At 28.0% G+C, this 23051-nt stretch overlaps 1 protein-coding gene across 1 annotated transcript in view; it reads left to right on the top strand.

The window, feature by feature from the left end:
• The window catches only part of LOC129615112 (out at first protein), a 148183-nt gene that overhangs the window by 74803 nt on the left and 50329 nt on the right, over positions 1-23051 (top strand). The window contains exon 4 of the mRNA XM_055530187.1: positions 12576-12609. Within this exon, the coding sequence (XP_055386162.1) occupies positions 12576-12609 (34 nt within the window). The remainder of the gene's footprint in view (positions 1-12575; positions 12610-23051) is intronic.

Raw genomic sequence — 23051 nt, 5'->3', positions numbered from 1 at the left:
AAAAATAAAATAGCCAAAACAAAAAATATTGAAAAATGTTTTAACTACAATCGAATCCCTAAGAGCAAAAAGGATACAATTTTATTAATTACATGAGAGAGAAACTATTTTTATTTTTGTTTGTTTTGTTTTGCAAAGTGTTATTCTCTCATATCAAGGCTATTCATGTGTGTACATGAATAATTTTTTAGGTTAGAAACTGCTTTTTGTTTTTCAAGTGATTTTTGATGAGAAGTTATTAAACTGTTATGAAATCATGATCCTAATTTGATTAAAAAAAGGAAAAAAAAGAAAAAAGTTTTTTTTTTCTGAATTTCTGGTTTGTTGAGATTTTACGTATATGTTGTGAAATTTTTTTTGTCTTATATTTTTAAATACATATACTTAGTATATATTTTTAAATTTTCTACATTCAGAAAAAAACAAATTATAAAAAAACTTGAAAGGCTAAATAGTTTCCGAAGTTACGCAAGTATGAGTAAACGTACGAGTTTTTGTTTCACATAATTTTCGTTAATGTTTTTTTAAAATCTATTGAATTTTTGAAGCGTTTTTGTATTTGACTTATTTCATTTGTTTTAGTTTTGTTTCGGTTGTTAATCGTTAAAAAAGTTTTTCTTTGAAAAGTTGTTGGTGTTTTAATACAAAGTGAATGATGGTAAAGTCGTATAAATTTTTGTATGTGTAGTATGAATGATCTTTAATATTTTTAAAGTGAACTTGTTACTTTAAAAAGGCAAAGTATTGTTTATATAAAGGGTTTATTAACAAGAATTTTCTAAATTAAAAAATTAAGAATTTTCTACTTGAAATAAAAAAAAGATAAAATAAGCTAAAATTTGTTCATGTGAAAATATATCTGTATGTAACACAATAGAATTGAAAAGTTTAAATTTAATTTCAAAAACAGAATTTTATATTGTTTATTCAAATTTTTACAATAAGGTAGGTTATGTGATGGCATCAAGTTTTAGATGACAAGTTTTCGGTGGGAACGCACTTCTCCTTAGTAGGGAAGGTCTATAGGTGTACACGCGGATCTTAAGTTCGGTTGAACCAATTTTGATGAAAGTTTATATGTTAGTTTATTTTGGCTATGGCACGAAACGATCAACTTTTGAGACATATCACACCTCGGATCTTTATTTTTTTGCATTCCAATTTTAGATTTTTGCGTATATAAAGAGTATATAAATGTATAGTAATTTTGCGTATATAAATCAACCAATTTCCTTAAAATTTAATATTTAATTTCGGGGTGTTAAAACAATGAATTTACAAATTTTTTTGGGAAGATCTGTTGTGGGAAACCGATTTGAGGACTGATTTTACATTTTTTACTACGAGTATACCTACGGAACGGATTGATGGAATTTCTTGAAATTTGATATTTGAGTTCGAGTTTTTATCAAAATTTAAAAAAAAGTTCTGAGAGCCGGGAGTACTAAGAGAAATCTTTACACTTTTCTAGGTATGTTAACTAAAAGCCTGCTAACTTCTCTAAAATTGAAAGAAAGTGTTCAAAATGCGTTTACATAATCTTCTGTAACACTTTCACTAAACTAGGCAATACACGTTGCCGTCGGTTTTGTGCTTACCACATCAATTTTTTTCTTTTTAAAACTTTTTTGTTAATATATTTTATTTACTTCTCTTACTTTACTGTTTTTTTTGGCTATTATTCTATATGAACATTAGGTGTGCTGTTTAAATCGTTAAATTTTTTTAGACACCTGGAAAATAAATTATTTTAACTACATATTTTGCAAAAAAAAAACTTTTTGCAACAGTGTCTTATAGGATGATTTAAATAACTCAAGTTATCAAAATCAAATGAAGGTCAAAAGGCAGGCTGAAAAAATAAACTTTTAGTTAATTACATCGTCTCATATATACTTGTAGAAAAATAATTAATATTAAATTTCATGCTCATATACTTTTTTATTTGAATATATTAATTTAACTTCTTCGATACGATTTGTTTTTCTTAAAATTTTTGAGTAACTTATAAACAATTTTGAACGATGGTTCAGGCTGCAGTCTCGAATTTGTAAGAATGTATTAATAGATTATGTAGATTTACATTAGTTATAGTGATTTGCATTGGGAACATAATTCACTCATGCAAACTGAAGTGAAGTGGTACAAATATTATTAATTCTTTTTTCGAAAAATGGGCATAAAATTTCTCTAACTAAAAATTATTTATAATTGAAATTTTAGGTATTTTTATACGCTTGCCCGTCCGTCCCAGGAATAGCTTAAAAACTGATTAAACCCACTAAATTTTCACAAATAATGTATTGTAGTAAATGCCGGAAGCCTATTTAAATTGGATATGATCGAGGTACTGGTATTGAAATTTCGCACATGCGAGTATATTATTAAAGCTCCTGTAATTGATAAAAGTTGTCGAAATTGTTTGGCTCCTTCAGCTAGCTGTCATACAACTTGAAAAGTGAATTGGCAATATTTGAAATATTATTCAGCGCATAGTTTTGACAATTTGCACAAGCATATTGTTAGGACTTTTGGTTTTATTTGATAAGAGCCGTTGAAGTTTCTCGCCTGTTCATACAACTTTGAACAAGAGGTTGTATGAAATCGTATGTCAATTATCTGCGACATTTAAAACCATTTATTCGTACGGGTATCACAGAGTTAACACGATCAACTATATCTAATCTCGTTTACTTATGCATTCGATATTTTATGTATATTTAGTTTGAATGGATTTAGCTAATTTTTTACTACGGTTTAAAATTTACAACTTTTGGAATGAAATTAATTATTTTTAAGTATAATATAAGCACACACTGTGGTCCATCAAAATCCATATAATTATTTACTTAAGCAGATCTATTTAAGTTTTTACAAATCCTTGTGTTTTACTTGCATAATACAAATTGAAATGTTTATGGTTTTGAATTATAAAAATTTAATTTATAATGATTATTGAATTGTAAGTTCATTGAAAACAATTTCGTTAATTAATCAGAAATCCGAATTCAAAATCTAAAAATCTGAAATCTCTAAAATAAATCCATTCTTATTGTTTTTTTTTTCAATAAATTTACATTAAAAATATGATAATTGGAATTGTGATTGTTACAATTTTTTTTTTAATCATTGACACAAATTTCAGTAGGTATTTTTGCTTTTTATGAAAATTTATATATAGACATTTAAAAATCGATTGCAATTTTATTTAATTTTCATTTTATTTTGATTTCAGACAAAAAGCAAAAGAAAAAAATTTGCAGTGCTTGCAATCACAAAATTTAGCTCATACAATAGGTGTATTATGTTTACTTTGTACTCGTGTATATTGCAATAAAAAATTATATTTCATGTACAGTGAAACTTTTTGTAATATTAATTCAAAAATATTTTTCATATTTAATATCACGAATTTCTGTTCTCAAATTTTGGAAAATAATAATTAATGTGGTGAATATACCAGAATGAAATATTTTAAATAATATTTATAATATAAGTCTTATTTTGTAAACAGATTTTTCTACTTCATTGGTAAATGCTGCAATTTAAATCATTTCTTTTTTCAGTAGAATTATGTCAAATAAAAAAGCTTTTGACTTGAAATTAATGAAAATGAAAAGAGTTGTTTTAAAATATTTTGATATTATTTCAGAATTTATATTTATACCAATAATTTATACTAATAATTTCCTTACTGAACTGGATACTGAAGTTTAAATTAAAAATGCATTTGAATAAAGATCTGTAATATTGTTAAAGATTTTGTTGTGTTATTGTCTTATATAAGCATATAAAAATATGAAATACTTGTGAATTCGAATTCTGAAGAATTTTTCTTGTAAATTTTAAGCAATATGTTAATACAAAATAAAAATATTAATAAATTTGTAAATATTTTGCTTTTTTTAGTTTTTTAAAATCAAGTTTAGTCTTTTTTTAGAAATCAATTAACTTTTAATAATTTTTCATATACAGATTTTATGAAATTTGTTGCTGTTGAGTAGAATTAACAAAATGATGAAATTAATTTATCATTTTATTTACAGTTTATTGAATAATTTTTTATAATCATTGTTATCAACAGCATTGTGTATACAATAAGGTATGTTCAGTGATGGTAACAAATTTTGGGTATCGAGTTTTTGGTATTTTTAGGAACATTGTCGGTCTGTCGATCTGTCTGTCTGTGTCTGCGTGTATCTCAAGCTCGGCTGAACCGATTTTGATAAAATTTTATATGTGTAAATGGGTAAGTTTATTTCGACTGTGGTACGGATTGATCAACTTTTGGGATATATCAAGCCTCGCAAACTAGACTTTTTAGCGGGACTTTTCTACATTTTTTAACATTTTGAAGATAATATTCAACAGATTTATTTGAAATTTCATATATAAGTTTAGTGGATCTTACCCTAAACGTCCTAACTTTTGGAAGAAATCAGGTGTCAGCAATTAGACGTTTACTACCGTCCAAATATACATTTTTGTGTATATAACGAAAAATTCAATTAATTTCATTGAAATTTGATATATTTGAGTTGATTTAAATTTGAGATGTTAAAACAATGAATCTATAAATTTTTGGAAAGATCAGAGCTCGGAAACTGATCTGGGGGCCGATTTTACATTTTTTACCATATCTACGGAACGAATTGATGGATTTTCTTGAAATTTAATATTTGAACTCTGGTTGGTACCGGTAGTTACTGACGAACTTTTTGGAGCTTATTAGTGTCATTAAAATTGTAAAGAAGTGTTTAAAACGCATTTTTATAATCTTCTGGAATACTTTTACTAATCTAGACAATATAAATTGCGGTCGGTTATGTGCTGATCACATCAGAATTTTTCGGAAAGTATATGTAATGTTTTTTTTGGCAATATTACAGAAACTGGTTTAAGTTTTACAGAGTTATGTATAAAATGTATCTCATTATATTACCATTCTTGAAATAAGTAACCAAGAGTGTTTATCCGAAATAAATTTTGAATGAATTACAAATGATTACATTATATAGTGTTTTATGTATATAATAATATTTAATACAAGAAATCACTTTGAAATGAACATTTTAATGTGCCATAATTCGTCATAGTAACAATTGCAATTTAGTTGGCTAATAGATCGGAAATTAGAATTGTTTCTAATACATACTTACACCTATTGCAATATTTTTACAGTAATATCTCGAATAGCGATGACACTGTGTTTAAAATTTTTATTGTGTTAACTGAAATGACGTTTATTCTTAGTTGTACCATTATTAAATATTTTTGAAATTTGCCTAATACAAAACTTGATATGACATCTATTATCTGAAAATATTAAATAATGTAAAAAGTGATAATGGTCTTCCAAATCAAATGACTTGCAGAAGGTAAAGTAATTTAAGAAGTGAAAAATTGTAAATTAGAAATTTGTGCATTTGTAAATTAAAAATTAAAATTTTGTCAACTTTTTTTTTCAACAGAAAAAAATAAAAATCACATTAAGAGTCGCTTTAAGCATGACTTTGCTGTGTAAGTATATAGTTTTGTGAATATGAATGACTATTCTATTTTAGATAACTGTTATAAATTAAATTGGTATAAAACAGGCCAACAAAATGATTTATTTTTTTTTCTTAATTTTATTGTTTTTTTTTGTATTGTTATGCTTGAGGATATATAATTTTGGAACACAATTCATATTTATATTTGTTCGTCCTTGATCTATAAAATTTCAATAGAATACAAATCCTTTTTAGCTAAAAAAAACATAGCAAGAAAAAACAACGAAAAAATATATATATATAATGGTATAAAATCAAAAATAAATATAGAATATAAAAATCAGAAATTGAAAAATAAAATAAAACTGTTGGGGATGTAAAAATGAAATAAAAGAGAAAATAATTTTCTTAGAATTCTCGAGATGGCCTCTAGTAAGCATAATATATTATTAGATTAATTTCGACTCATTTTATAAATTTTTTTTATATTCTTCCTTTGCCTTTTTTTATTGTTATTATAATTTTGTTTGTTGTTATTATTGTTGCTATGTTATTGTTATTGCTATTCTTCTACTTGTCTTGTCTAGGAATAGATGAACCAAATAGACTAAATTTTTATTAAACAAGTAAAAACGTTTCACTCGGTATAAACCGATTGAATTATACCCTGCACCTTTCGTTATTGTATAGCAATTACTCGAACCTGTGAAATCAGTCTATAGAAACTTCACGGATATGTCTGACCTATAATTGGACATCCGACTACCAAGTTTCATGAACCTGACTTTATAATTTTTCCAAATATTTAAAATTAGTTTTTGGAGTTGTATGGCACGTACCTGGACCTGTCAAGCAATTCCATCAAAACTTCACAAATATATCTGATCTATAATCGGACACACAACTGCTAAGTTACATGAATCTGACTTTATTATTTTTCTAAATATTAAGAATAAGCTTTTAGACTTGTATGGGAGCTACTCGAACCTGCCAAGCAATTCCACCAAAACTTCAGAAATATATCTGACCTATAACTCGACACACAACTGCCAAGTTTCATGAATCTGACTTTTTTATTTTTCTAAATATTTAAAATAAGCTTTTGGAGTTGTATGGCAAGTACCCGAACCCGTCAAACAATTCCATTAAAACTTCAGAAATATGTCTGACCTATAATTGGACACACGGCTGCCAAAGCTGATGAATCTGACTTTTTTATTTTTCTAAATATTTAAAATAAGCTTTTGGAGCTGTATGGCAAGTACCCGAACCCGTCAAACAATTCCATCAAAACTTCAGAAATATATTTGACCTATAACTGGACACATGACTGCCAAGTTTCATGAATCTGACTTTATTATTTTTCCGAATATAAATAATTTGCTGTTGGAGTTGTATGGCAGCCACCCGAACCGATGCAGCTATCCCATTATAATTTTTGGAGCATGTGTAGAATATAATTGGACACATGTATACAAAATTTTATATTTATAGCTTTATTAGTTTTTGAAATATTTAAAATAAACTCTTTGAGTTGTATGGCAGCTACCCGAACTCGTTGTCCGAATTAGTCCAATAACAATATGGCTCGTCCTTGGCACAAAAGAAGCAACTTGTGAAAGCTTGGTGTCGATTGCATTATTCGTTTTAGAGTTATCGTGCGATCGGACGGACGGACGCACGGATGGACAGACGGACATGTCTAAATCGACGCAGAATTTTACGCTGAGCAAGAATATATATATATGTCCATACCGCAGATGACTCCTTCAAGTAGTTACAAACTCCATACCAAAGTTAATATACAGGGTATTAAGTGCAGGGTATAAAAATCACGAAGTGCAGGGTATAAAAATATTTCAATATATACATATGTCATTATACTGATTTTTGTTATTGTGCATATATACATATATGTATATGATTGTACGGTTTTGTTTATTTGTTATGTACTTGCTTTTTTTCATATACAATACAGAAAATCTTAAGTATGCACTCACATATACTTATGTATGTATTAATTTTTTAGCATGAGTTTATGTTCCTATACATACATACATTTATGTACATTTATGTATGCATATATATTAATTATTTTTAAAATTAATATTTTGTATTTATGTTGTATAAATTTTCACTTTTTTTGTTATTTAAGTATATACAAGGTGATTATTTTATACCCTGTACCTTCATTAAGGGTATTTGGCAAAGACATGTACTGGTTCGGGTAGCTGCCATACAACTCTAAAAGCCAATTTTAAATATTTGGAAAAATAATAAAGCTAGATTCATGAAACTTTGCAGTCAAGTGTCCAACTTTAGGTCATATATATCCCTAAAGTTTTGGTAGAATGGCTTACTAGGTTTCGGTAGCTGTTACGCAATTCTAAAAGCCAATTTAAAATATTCGAAAAAGTAATTAAGTTAGATTCAATAAACGTGGCAATTGTGTGTTCAACTATAATTACATGTTCGTGAAATTTCTATAAATTGGTTTTACAGGTTCGAGTAGTTAGTAAGCAACAATGAAAGATAATTCTAGATATTTCAAAAAAAAATTTTTAGACTCAGATTGTCTAGGACCTAGGTGCATCGACTGAAACGTTTTCACTTGTTTTTTTCTAAATTGTTAGCATTTTATTGTGAAAAGGAATCAAAATATGAATAATACAATCGATAATGAAAGTGTATGTTGTAGTGCTTGCAAAATTTAATGGTAAAAGTTGTCATTTATTATGTCACATCACAAATTGCCATTTAAATATTATAAACCTTAATTTATAATAAATTAGACAAAATTCAATTAAGTTCACCTTTGCATTATGTATTTGCATGCATATGCGCCTATATACAGGGTGACTCAGTAAAGAGTCCAATATTATATATCATTGTTTAGGGTATCGCAAATAGGTAAAATTTTTCTTTGAAAATCTTTGGAACTTGTTATCAAAATTCAACGGTTTTCGAGATACAGTGATTTTAATGAGTTTTCACGAAATTTCGACTTCGCAAATTTTTTTGCTTATAAGCTCCTCTTTCGAAAAAGATAGAGGCTTCAAGCGAACAATTTGTGAAAGGACTAGTAAAGGGTTTGTAAAGCAACACATTATTTAATTTTGTATTTTACGTACTTTCGGAATACCAAGCATTTAAACTTTGGAAAAACGCCATTTTTTTCCTTTTTGTATTTTTCTAATTTTCTTAATCCTCACAATTTTACGTGAAAATTTTAGAAGAAACTTTAAATTTGGGTAAAGATTTTTAGCCACTTTCTTGAGCTTTAATTTAAGTTAACAAACGTTAAAAAATCTTTTACGGTACAGGAGATTTATCCTACTTCGCTCCTAGGAAGAGCATAGGGCTGGTGTATGATTATTTTATATAACCATGAACCAGTTTTTGATGCATTGGGTTTACTAGGTAGATGACGAACCTACCGTAGTTTTTTCTTAATACTAGTGTCTAATATTATTGTTTTTATTTTGCTGGTACTTTTTTAGTACTTTTCCAAAAAATTTTTCGAAAAAAGTGCTTATTAGTTTCACTCTGTCCGTCCGTCCGTCCATGGACACTTTTTTTGTTTACAAAACTTCTACACCCTTGAAGATAGAAAGCTGAAATTTTATATGTACATAGACCTTTACTAGAAACTTACTTCCGTAGAACATAATTTTTACCTATCTCCCCCCCCTCTAGAAGTTATACCCCCCCAAAACCTTAAAAATGGCCTTTTTTAACTATTTGTTGCAATGAAACCATAAGCATTTTTGAAATTTTGCAAACGCAGAAAGGCAGCGGATTGCTTTCCCTAGCGCGGTATACTACAGTTAAACTTTAGAAAAACAAAATGGCCGCTTAAATTTACCGTTATCTAAAGTCCTTTTTTTCCAAATTTTTGATGTCGTTTTTCTTCTAGATCCCAGCCTGTAGAAGCTTGAAATTTTAGAGACTTTTAGACATTAACAAATAGTTCATTTCGTTAGAAGAAAATTTTTTTCCATCTCCACCCCCTCTCAAGTTATCGCCCCTTGAAATTTGTAAAATTTGAATTTTTGACACCTTATATTTCCGAAATCGCACGTTTTTTCAAATTTCTATAAACGCAAAAAGCTAACGGTAAATTCCATGACATTAAAAAATATAATTATTTTCCTTAACTCACACAATTAACCCGTAAAATCGAGCATTATGTTAACCCCTTTTTATATTAATTTTTGCTTTATTTCAAAGACTGCATAAATCGTTGATCCTAAAAATATGCAATCCTAGAAAGAGTTTTGTATATGAATGAAAATAATTTTAATAGTGTGATAGGTATACATAGACTGTATTTAAAAGCAGAATTTTCACTTGTTGAAGGGAAAAGTGCTACAATACAAACCATTGGTTTGACCCAACTTTATTTAATATTGAATATTATTAAAATATAGCAATTAGTTAATATTAATTTTTTTATTTTTATATATAATATAAAAATCCGAGACCCTTCAGCTAAAGGACCAGTGCAATAACTACTGCACCATTGGTCAGGTAACCATATATTTGCTTGTGCAAATTTTCAAAACTTTGCACTTAATCATTTTTGAGATACGGCCAAATTACTTTTGGAATTGTACGGCAGCTATCACAGTGTTCATAAAATCTCAACAGCTTCTGGCGAATATAGCTCCCATTTTAATATATTTTTTTACAAAATTTCAGTACTGTAGTTGTATGGCATAGCTAACAGAAGGAGCTAAACAATTTCAACGACTTTTATCAATCAGAAGAGCCCTGGTAATATATTCGCATGTGTAAAATTTCAATACCAATGCCTTGATCATATCCAATTTAAAAAGGGTATCGGCATTTACTACCATAAATTATTTGTGAGTCAAACTTAATTGGTTTTTGAGTAACCGCTTAGACGGACGGACATTGTCTAATCGACTCAAAATTCGACTCTAATCAAAAACATACACTAAAGTTCATATTTCAGACCATTATTTCTTAGCGTTACTATACTCTCGAACTCTATATGCGTTAATATACTCTTCGAACAAACATGCGAAAAAAAATTGTTTTAAAAAAAAACTTTTTTTTTGATTTGATTTCAATTTATTAGTTAGAAATGTGTGTTTTTGAGAACATGCGTTAAATATTTATAGTGTAACAGGTATAACAAAACCCACAATCCAACTGCAGTAGAAATAACAATCGGGATTTACGTAATAAAACATAACATACACTAAATATTTTCAATTTAGTAAGAATAATAAAGAATTTGTATGAAAAGTACAAACTATGCATTTTTTGCATGTTTTTAAGCCAATTTAACATAATATACTGGGCAAAAATATAAAGGATAAAGGAAAATGTTGCATGGATAAACTTTTAGATCTTATTGTAGCACATCGAAAAAAACTGACGCAAATTTTCGGGAAAATTCAAGTTTTTTAAAAAAAAAAACAAAAATTCTGACATTGAGGATTTCGAAAACTATGGCTCAAATCGAATTGATTGTAGAACCGAAAATCAGAGAAATTAATAACCTGTAAAACAAGTGATTATTACTGTATGTCGCATAACTCCGAAGTCGTAAACGTTTATTTATATGCAGGAAAAATCTGGTACCTTTTTTTCAACAGGCTGTAGTTCGAAAATTAAAGTTTTAAGATTTCTATGTGTTGAAAGGTAAGTAGGTGGGTTGTGGGCATATCGTTATGTTTATCTACTTTTTAAGACACGTTCTCAAGACGGGAGATGTGGTAACAAAACAAAAGATGAAAAACATTTAAAAGCTGAGCACTTAGAAGGGAACAGATTTTTGGATGCTAAAAAACTGTTTTTGGAAACCTAAATAGGTCTTAAAATAGGAAAAAAATTCTTAAAAAGGTTCTAATAAACTGCCAAAATTATACTAATAAAAATCAAAGTATTATTTTTACTTCAAGGAATCAAAATAAATTTTCAGTTTTGATTGAACAACTTTTATAAATATTAATTTAAATTTTTATTTTTGATTTTAGCTGAAATTGCATGTGGCATCTTCAATAATCTCTACCTGGGTATGAACCAAAGTATATCTATTAATAAGTAGTTCGACTCCTCGTTTACATCACACTAATGCAATAACTCACCAATATTTGTATACAAAAAATTCTCTTAGCTAAAAGAGTTAAGCATTTTTATATACATAAGAATTTTTGGGAAAGTTAAAAAGTACGCAATAGATGTCTACCTCGTATAATTTGAAAAAGACAAATAATATTAAAAAAAAACTTAAAATTTGTAATTAGTAATTGTAATTACATTTATTGTAATATAAACTATGAACTTTTTATTTCTATTTTGTTTTAAAAATTTAAAACAAATATTTCTTATGAATATACATACATATACTCGTATCGGCAATAGACATTTTTTTTATAAATTACTTAATTGAAATGAGCATAATTTCTATGCCTCGCCTACATTGCGGCTTGATGTGAAATCAACCCGAAACTCAAGCTGCGTTTTTACTATGTTAGCTTAAAAGCTCAAAAATGACGTTTAGCTATTAAATTTCAAATCATTATTAACATTTCAAAGCAAGTAAGTGACTTGAGTGAAGCCGGCTTCAGGTCAAGTAACGTTTATATAGACAATAATAAGCTCGAAGCAACCATATATACGGGGTACATACATATTACTACATCACATTGTGTATCTACCTTGAATAGGTATGTATGTGCCGTGCAATAAAGTATGAAATTTTCAATTTAAAACTATTACTTTCATACATTCGAATGTTTTTACCTAACTTTTATGAAATGAAAAATAAAATATGAGAAAAATGTTTGTTATCAAAATAAAAATAACAAAATTTTTACCTAACTTAATTTAATTTTATTTTAGTTAAATGTTTTTGATACACTCGTTTGTTTACAATATTTTATTTCGTTCTTGCCTACACAACTCTTATTACCATCTATTTCTAAATAAAAATGGAATATTTTAAGAATTTGGAAGCAAAATGCAAACGAAAACTATCGAAATGGAATGAGTCGAGCTACTTATTAATAGATATACTTTGGTATGAACGGATAACCCGATTAAATGAAGTGGTAAGAAAAATAATAAGCGATTAAATGAAGTGGTAAGAAAAATAAATTTTGCGAATTTGAGTTTTGATTTAAAATTTCGAAGCAGAACCTTTTTTAGATTTAGGTTAGCAAAATTTCGAAGTAAGCACGTTTTTGGATTTAATTTAAAACGAGAAAAAATAGAGTTGACCTTGTCAACTCTGTGATACCCGTACGAATTTGTTATGACTATGGGACAGACAATGACTTTAAGTTGCCGTATTACCATATTAATTAATGCAAAATTTCAGTACTTTGTTCTTCAAAATACTGTGTGTGCCAAACTACTATTGAAGTTGTATGGCAGCTACCAGAAAGAGCCAAGAAATTTTAAAGAATTTTATCAAGCACATCGGCCCTACTAATATATTCACTTGTGTGAAATCTCAATATCACAGCTTTTATAGTTTCTGAGATATAGCCAAATAACTTTTGAAGTTGTATGGCAGCTACCCGAACCAGTACCTCGATCATATCCAATTTAAATAGGGTTCTGGCACTTACTGCAATAAATCATTTGTGAAAATTTGGTGAAGTTACCTCAATTAGTTTTTGAGTTATCGCTGAGTCTATACCTAACACCGTTATTTCTTAGCGTTACAAACGGTAAGGCAGATTTAGTATACCCTTCGAACATACGTTCGTACGGGTATAATCATTATGAAAATAGGTGAAAAATGGCAAAATTGTTAGCAAAATAGATAAAAAAAGTCGAAAAGAAATAAAATAGTAGGACGGACGGACGGACGGACAGACGGACAGACAAAGCTAAATCAACTCAGAATTCGACGCTGATTAAAAACATACACTTGAGTCTATATCTAACACCGTTATTTCTTAGCGTTACAAACGGTAAAGCAAATTTAGTATACCCTTCGAACATACGTTCGTACGGGTATAATCATTATGAAAATAGGTGAAAAATGGCAAAATAGATGAAAAAATTCGAAAAAGAATAAAATAGTAGGTGAAGAAAAGGCAAAAAATATTAATAATGGTTGAAAAAGATTTTAAACCATAAAAAGATTAAAAAAGTTTTTGGCTCATTAAAGGCAATTTTATGAAACGCATTTGTATATTAGTAAATATGTTCTAATTCCTAAAGAAGCACTACCTAAAGTAGTTAAAAACCTAAAAATCCATTCCTTAGTTATTAGAATTTAAAAGTTTGGACAACAAGAAAGAAAAACAACTTCAACAAGATTCATGTATTTAATAACTTTAACTATCCTTATCATCTGACCATTCTGTTCGTGCTAACTTTAATTTTAGATATTATTCGAAATATATTCAATCAGCCTTAATGTACTAGACGTGTGGCATATAAATGTGTGGGTTGACATATTTGTTATTCCACTAACTGTGGTTCGATTTATCCTTTATGCTCCTGTAATTTATTGGGGTTCTCTCCTCATTTTCTTCATCACTTTCATTTAAAATATAAAATGCTCGAAGATATTTTTTTTCACTAATTTACCATTTGTTATTAAATACTTTTGTCACTGGTGTTTTTTAAAGCTAATTTTGTAACTTTTAACATCTAAAATTTCGAATCTTTCTTCTATCACCTCATATTTCGCGTCTTGCAGAATCCCAAAAAAAAACTCTTGTAGTAAAATAAGACTGAATAATTACGAATTTGTTTTGGTATGTTGTAAGCATAAGAAGCAGAATATCTTTCTCCTCAAAGGGCATTTTCATTTATTCATAGCAAATATGCTTATTAGTTCGATCTAAATTTACTTAAATTTGGAAGCAATTTTTTTCTCCACGAAATTATTAAAATATTTACCTAAAACACAAACATAAAATTCATCCATTTTATAAAATAATTTTCAAAAGCCAAAGTTTTTAATCAATTTTTCGAATTTCCATTTACTTAGTCTTGTGTATATTTTATTAGAGTAATTTTATTTTCTTGTGGAGTGTGGGTAAATGTATACATTCATATAAAATTTTTACTTATCATAATTGTTGTTACGAAGAGATCTTCTAATTTCATATAAAGTTTTTTTAATCTGACTATCCCATTAAAAATTTATTAACTTTCGTTAAAAATTCATTTTACCTGTAAATATGTATATATATTTAAGTTTTTACAAAAGAATTTATAAAAGTAATTCGCAACCTTCTTTTATTTTATAATGCCGGGAATGCTACAAATTTAATCTTCTTGAGAATTAGCACACTCATAAATAAATGATGAATTAAGCTTCCATGTATTTTTGCAATAGGAAAAAATTGAACAGGATGTATTATATGAAAGAAATCGAATTTTGTTCATGTGTAAGTAAAATATAATTCTGTTTCAAATATCTGCTAGTCATTCTGAAAAAATGTTTGAAATTAAATCATGAAAAATTAAATAAAAAAGACTTTTCATTTCGATTAGCCCAATTGAAAGATAAGGTTTCGATTTATTAAGATCTGAAACAGAATTCAAGATGCAAAATTATGTTCATTGAGAAATTGAGTTTTTCACATGTGTTTTATGAATTTTAATGGTAAGTTTAAAATTTTATTAACTGATTATTGAAATTTTGAACTTTGTAATAAAGGTTCAAATTAGTTAAAAAAATAATTTAGTTAGTTTTTTTTCTTTGACAAATCACAAAATAAAATTTGAAAGTTCATTCAAAAAATTAAAAACTTTTACGACGTAACAAAAAGGAAAATACACAATAAAAAATTTGTTGCGCCAAAACTTTTACAAGACTTTGAAACGAGTAAATGACAAATTTTTATATATATTTCACTGTAATCTGCTATATTTTCGAGATTTCAGTAGTTATTTAGGTACTTTTAAAATATTATATGAACTTGAATAATGTTACAAATTCTTTCTGCATTTATTCCCTTAATCCCTTAGATATCACAGTTTTGCGCTTATAAAAAATTTTATTCCATTTGAATCAAACCAAGAGGATTAATTCAATTTGTGAATACAAAATAATGTATGTACATACACCTTAAAATGTAAGTATATATTAATAAAAAAATCTGATGTGATCAGCATATAACCGAACGCAATGTATATTGACTAGTATAGTGAAAGTGCTACAGAAGATTATGAGCATTAAAAGAAAGTGTTCATTTTCAATTTTAATTAATTTAGAAAGCTTTTCGCTAACATACCTAGAAATGTGTAAATTTGGCTCTTAGTAGAATTTCTTTTTGTGTCGCCCCCGATTGGTTTCCGAGTCTTGATTTTTCCAAAAAGTTGTAGATTTTTTATTTTAAGACCCTGAATTAAATATTTATTTTCAAGGAAATTGGTAGATTATTTCTCTTTATGTACGCAAAAATGTAAAATTGGCCCACAAAAAGGTCTAGTTCTACAGGTCTGACATATCGCAAAAGTTGATATATTCGTGCAATAAAATTTCACCAAAATCGGTTCAACTGAACTTGAGATACACACAGACCAACAAAGAAATAAACCGACATTTCTCTAAAAGTAGTTTATTTACGCCTCCCTTCTTTGGAAAAGTGCATCCCCACTGAAAATTCGACATCCGTGGTTCAATTCATCAATTCAAATTTGGTGCCATCGCATCACCTCCCTTATTGTATGAAATGGGGTCGGTAAAAATAATACAATTGGATTTTTGAATGAAAAAATAAATTTTAATCAATACGTAAAGGAAATAAAGTTGGAAAATATTCCTCTCCTGCATAAAATTTTTAATATTTATGTGAAGGTGTATGTATAACGTTTAGGGTTTCCAGTATCGAAAGTTTTATTTTCCAGTACTGATATTTACAGAAAACTAAAAATATGCATTTTTTTGTTATAAAAAAAAAGAAAAATATTGCAGATCAGTTGAATTGAAGAAAGAGTCATAAATAAAATAAAAAAAAATTGCTAAATTTTCGACACATTTACTTTAGTTTATTTAACAAATATAAATTAAGAAATAAAAATTAAAATTTAACAAATAAAAAATTTTACCATTTTAATAGTACCCCGCAACATTGCTTCGGAATTCATATAAGTCGATTAATATTGAGTGAATTCGACCAATTATGTTTACTCTTCGAAAAATTTTTAATTGAAAATATTTGTCATAAAGTTAGGTCAAATCAATGCTGTGTAGTGTAACAGTTTTTCCTTCAACAAATTGAAGGAAATGGAGAGAGAATTTTCTTCTGATGAAATAAACTATTTATGAATATCTAAGAGCAGTTAAATTCAGACTTCTACAACGTATAGTCTACAGCAAAAACAGTAGACAAAAATTTGGCAAAAACGGTAAATTTTAACGGCCATTTTTAAAGTTCAATTATGCGTTTGCATAATTTAAACCATTTTTGTGTTTAAAAATGGTATTAATAGGATTTTGAATTGCTATAACTTTTAGATTGATGTAAGCAGGTAAACATGTTTTTACGAAAAAAAATTTTTGGTAAAGATCTATATGTACATATGAAATTTCAGCTTTTTGTCTTCAAGGGTGTAGAAGTTTTGCAACCATGGCCACGGACGGACAGAGTAAAACTAATAAGCACGTTTTTTTTGGAAATTTTTTTTGGAAAAGTGCTAAAAAGTGAATGAGTATTAGCTTTATCATTTAAATTGCATTTTAAATTACGCTATACGTTACCGGAATTTTCGTTTGGCTTTTAAATTTTTTGAAGAACAGTGCAAGTCTTAAATGTTATTCTAAAATGTTTTTAAATTTTTTAATAATTATGAAAATATCAATTTTAATTTGAGAAAGGTTAATTTTTAGGTTACAGAGAAATCTTAATTTTTTAAAAATATGTATTATACAAACACAATTATATATTTATACATATCGCTACATATTTGAACATATAAGCATAAACCATTCAATTAAATATCGCAAAAATAAGACTAATTACCACATGTGTAACACAGACGAATCAGCATGCATTTTAATGGTGCTACTCGTATGACTTTCATAATCATTCATCTGTGCAAATATGTTACGATTCAGCTTTGCTAAATTTTCAACCCATAATTGAAAGTTTTTTTTTTGCTGTTTGTTTTTATATATTAGTAGATTTTATTTGCTACATGGGGAAAAATGTACACGTATGTATATAGTTAAAATCAAATATTCCAAAAAGTTCTGAAAATGCTTTTTTTCTTTTTGAAAAATTAAAAGAAAAATCATAAAAAAAATTTATTTACAAAAATTTATCATTGCCTCTGCAATGGACTTATGTATTTATTTTATTATTATTATTTTTTTGTGAAACCTCAAATAGATTATTTTATTCACTTTTTTTGTATATTTTGGTATACAAAACATTAATATAATACATATACACATTAAACTTATGGAAACGTATTTATATAAGTATACATATATATTTGATTTGTTTGGAATGTGTTCATATTACATTGATATGAGTAGCAGAGGAACAAAAACTAATTTGAATTTAATTTGCAACAAATATAGTGTACATTATTATTTGTTGCACATTAGGTAAAACATAAATAGTAGAAAAAAGCAGAAAAAAATGTATAGCTGCTATCCAACATAATAAATTTTTGTATTTTTAAAATAGAAAATAATGTAGAGAGGAATTTTAATTTTTCTATTATTCTGCCTTTTTTCGTTTTTCGTATATTCCGATACATCATTCATTCATATTCAAGTACAATGTAATACATACGGTTCGTATATATAGAAAGAAAATAGGAAGTGTATTCAGGCATTTAACACTTTAATAATTTTTAACGCCAACCAAACGATATTTATATATAATTTCTGATTACTACGGTTTTTTTTTGTGTACATATTACTCGTATGTATATAAGTGTACTCATGTACAGGTACTATGTACTCATGTAATAATGCTTATAAAACGTTTTGAACGTGTGTAAATAAAATTTTTTATTTAAAAGAAAAAGGCTGGAAATCGTAACAAAAAAAATGAAAATTGTGGTTAGGTTTATATTCTTATACCGTTACGCTTTAATACTCGCATATTTAAGTTAATTTGCTGCATGATTCTCTTCAAAACCATTTGTAAAAAAATTTTTTTTAAAATATATAGAGCCACATCCATTTTTATGTTATACTCGTAAAGCGAATAAAGTATATATTATGTTATAAAGTGTGTACTTGTATATATACATTTATTATGAAAAAAAAATGTATTAAAATACTAAAAACCATAATATTATTTATGAAATAAATGTAAAAGTGTATGTATATGAAATTATCTCCTTTATAATAACAACATTTGTGGTTAAAAAGGTCAGATTTCTCTTTTAAAATCGTTTTAAATTAAAATTGGTTTAACATATTTGGAGTAAATTTTTTTTCGCTTTTTGTTGTTGGAAAAATTATTTATCATGTTTTTTTTTTGTTTTTTTTTTTCTTTTTTATAGAACACTTTTCATTGTATCACCGCGAGAATATACTGCACGTACAACTATTATTCATTTTATAAAATGCATGCTTATATAATCGTATATTTCACTTATTACTTGTGTTATGAACATGTTTTAATATTAGAAATCGCAATGATCCATATATTTAAAAAAAAAGAAGAATTTAAATTGATTTTTATTATAAAACAAAGTAATACAATAGACATAACAACATATGATCGGAATTGAATTTTTGTTGTTATGTTGACCTCTAGATTTCGATCTTAATTTTCCTACCATATAACATATAATTTTTTTCTATTCTGTTTTTTTTTTGCTCTCGGAGACCGGGACTAATGAGCCCTTCTCAGGTCGACCCATGGGAGCTTTTGTGATTCCGTTCCCTATATACATTAGTCCCATACCTAGGCCCATGACAAACCGCAGTACATCCATCCGCAAGATCCTCTCTGGGATTACAAAGCCACCTCCTCCCGATGCATCCCTGTCACTGGTGAGCAACCGCCTCAAACCTCAGAATAAGTGCTCCATCGTTTCGTCCTTCTCCAGGCATAAACGACAGACACCGTCTCCGGCCCTGTCCATCCTTTTCAGGTTGACCATGGAGAGGTAGTGTCCAGTGAAGACATCCACCTATAGTCTCAAATTTGGACGAGCAAGCATGGCCAGCTACCGTTCCACAATCACCTAGGGCCCGGGCTGTCGTTCCAATGTTCAACCCTGACCTGCTCCTCCCAGTCAGGCAGAAATGTTGCTCTTGGTACCCTAAAGCATGGTTCTGACCCAATGAAAGGAGCCGTCGTTCTCAACCATGGCGGGACCATCAACGCTCCATTCCCGTCTACACCGTTGTGTCCAGGCTCCAACACATTCCTTCAGAAGTCTGGATCTTAGCGGAAACGGCCCTATTGTTTGAAATAATAAAATAGCGAAATGTAATATTGTAAATGTAAAAGTGAATAGAGAAAATAAGCTTTTTAGTAAAAGCTTATTTTCTCTATTCACTTTTAAAATATTTGAAATTGTAAAAAATATTGGAAATTTTAGAAGTTGAGTTGTATTTTTAAGTTTTTATGTTAAGTATATAAGTAAATAGATTTTTATTTTTTTTTATTTTCAAATACGCTTTAAAAAAGTTCATGTACTGATATTATTTTTTTAAAACCTTTTAGAATTTAGTTTCCGTGACTTCAATAATGCGCTTACAGCGTAAACTTTACAAAGTATCACATTCCAAAAAGTTTTGTAAAAGCTCTTGACATTGTACAATTTTCCTAAATGCGGTTTATACGTAGTGGATTCGCAAAATAAAAGAAAATCGGGTATCTCAAAAATCGAGCACGCTTTTCTTATACTTTTCGTGTAAATGTTGCGAGAAATAACCAATTAAATAAACTAGCATATATTTTCAGCAGTAAAGTGCTAGTTTTAAGATTTTTTAATAAAGTGCAGCAGGAAAATGCTATATTTTGATGAAGTAGTAACGTTTGTTTAAAGTTACCACTTGCACAGAACTTTAAATTGAAATTTTCAAACAAACAACAAAGAATGTATTAATATTGTAAAAATTGTATTCCAAAGTGTATCAAAAGCTTTAGCAGTTTTTTTTACAATGTAAAGGTATTAAAAGCTCTGAGACAGTACGAGTAGTACAATCGTATTAGTACCGTACTTAAATTTTCTATAAAGCATTATTGAAGTCGCGGTTTTACTTACGCCAAAAAGTAAATTTTTGGTTGTTAAAACCAAAAAATCAAATTAAAATGATTGAAATAAGTCTGATCATAATTACATAAAATATAGCTAATTAAATTAATTACCTTGTTGAATTACAGGCTTTAATTCTAAAATTATTTCTGCATTCAGCATGATAAGGTTATACAAGAAAGTGATTCATCAAGCAAAATGTGCTATGCTTATTACATTTTGTTCACTGTATTAAAAGAGTTGGAACGATGGAGGGGGGGGGGGGGGGCACACTTTTTAAAATCCAATAAATGAGGACCGCGCCTGTTTCCCGCGCCTTTTTTTTCCTCGAAACTGCAACCTTTTCCAAATTTTTATAAACACAAAGTTAGGATATAAATAAAAATAGTTACTCAAATTCATATAATAAAGCGGAAAATTCGACCTTTTAGTGTTTTATACTTTCAATATAATATAAGCAATATTTATAATATAAGCAATATTTTAGAGAAACACATTCGACTTATTAAAATCCTCATTCATTGTTTGATACCGTTTAATAATTTAAAAACATAATCAATAAAAAGAAAATAAAACAACCTATGATGATTATTTTTATTTTGTTCTATTATAAATTATTTTCTTGAATTTAATTTAGATACTATTAAACAATACGTAGTGTATTGTTTGCCAATTCAAATGTACAATAATATTCTGCATACATACATACATAAGTAATTATAATTTTTTGAATATAATATATATTGTATATGTATATTTTGCAAATTAAATTTATAATAGTAATAAATCTAAAAATAAAAACAGCAAAATATTTTCTGTGCATTTTTAAATAAAATGTGAATAAATTATGAAAATTAGGAAAAACGCATAAATTTTTAATTATAAAAGTTTTTTTAAGTTGCCAAAAAAAGGATAAAAAGTAAAAATTAATTTTCCAGTTTGTTTGTAATTAATTAGATTTAATAAATTTATAGGAAAAATTTGTAAATTTGTGTTTGTGGTTATTAAACAGCTTGCTGACTAGATTCTCATATATTTTTTAAAAATATAAGTAGAGACAATAAAATAAAACAAAATCTAAATACGATTAACTTAAAAAATAGCATAAAGCACGTTAGAAACAACAAATCAGCACATCACCGACCGCAATGTGTATTGCCTAGTTAAGTAAAAGTGTTACAGAATATTATAAAAATGCCTGTTTAATACTTCTTTTCAATTTTTAGGATATTAGCAAGCTTATAATTAACATACCTAGAAAAATCTAAATTTGGCTCCTAGTAGAGTTTCGCTTTGTGCTACCCGAATTCTCTGAAATGTTCGCCAGTTAGTTTCGATAACAAGCAGAACTCAAATATCAAGTTTCAAGAAATTCCATCAATTCGTTCTGTAGATATGGTAAAAAATTTAAAATCGACCCGCACATCCGTTTCCGAGCCCTGATCTTTCCAAAAAATTTATAGGCTCATTGTTTTAATACGAAGAATTTAAATATTAAATTTCAATGAAATCGGTTGATTGACGCAAAAATGTATATTTGGTCCGTAGTAAACGTCCATTTGCCGACGCCTGATTTCTTCTAAAAGTTAGGAAGTTTCGCGGACGGTCGAATGAAGCTTATATATGAAATTTCATTTGGTTAAATATTTTCTTTGAAATGGTCAAAAATGTAAAACAGGCTCGCTAAAAAGTGCATTTCCCGAGGTCTGATATATCTCAAAAGTTGATCAATCCGTGCCACAGTCGAAATAAACTTACACATAAAATTCCATCAAAATCGGTTCAGCCAAACTTGATATACGCGTGTGCACACACAGACCGACAAGCCGACAGGTTGCTAAAAATAGTTTATTTAGACTTCCCTACAATGAAGAAATGCGTTCCCACCGAAAACTCGATATGAAAAATTTGTTGCCATCATATAACCTACCTATTGTATTCACAATACGGTCGGTAAAAATTAAGGAAAGGTGCGAGTGAGAAGTTAGAAACAAAAAATTGCGAGCTATTAATACATTCTTTAGTGAGGGGAATTTCATTCTCCAAAATTCTATGTGAGAATCTAAAAGAACATACTGTCGGAGCACTGCAAATGTGAAGCTCTTCATAAAAATTGGTATAAAAAGTAGTGGAAGTGAAATTATTATTATCTTCTGGTAAAATGGCGAACCCTTATTTACAACAAATGCTCTTATTAATAATCTAGAGAACCCTATCAGTTGTTTGAATTTTTTCGAGAAGCTGGATTTCAAAGTACAGTTATTGCGCATCCCTCGCAATTTAAGGGGAAGAGTGTATATGTACTAGTTCCTAATTGTGAGTTGTACTTTATTCTTACTTCGTATTTTTAGTTTAACTTTTATATAAAGGCAGAAACTT

Source organism: Condylostylus longicornis, unplaced genomic scaffold (genome assembly GCF_029603195.1).
Source record: "Condylostylus longicornis isolate FDR11 unplaced genomic scaffold, ASM2960319v2 ptg000135l, whole genome shotgun sequence".
NCBI lineage: Eukaryota > Metazoa > Arthropoda > Insecta > Diptera > Dolichopodidae > Condylostylus > Condylostylus longicornis.
Note: the sequence above shows the minus strand (reverse complement) of the source record. Positions and strands in the feature narration are given on the sequence as shown.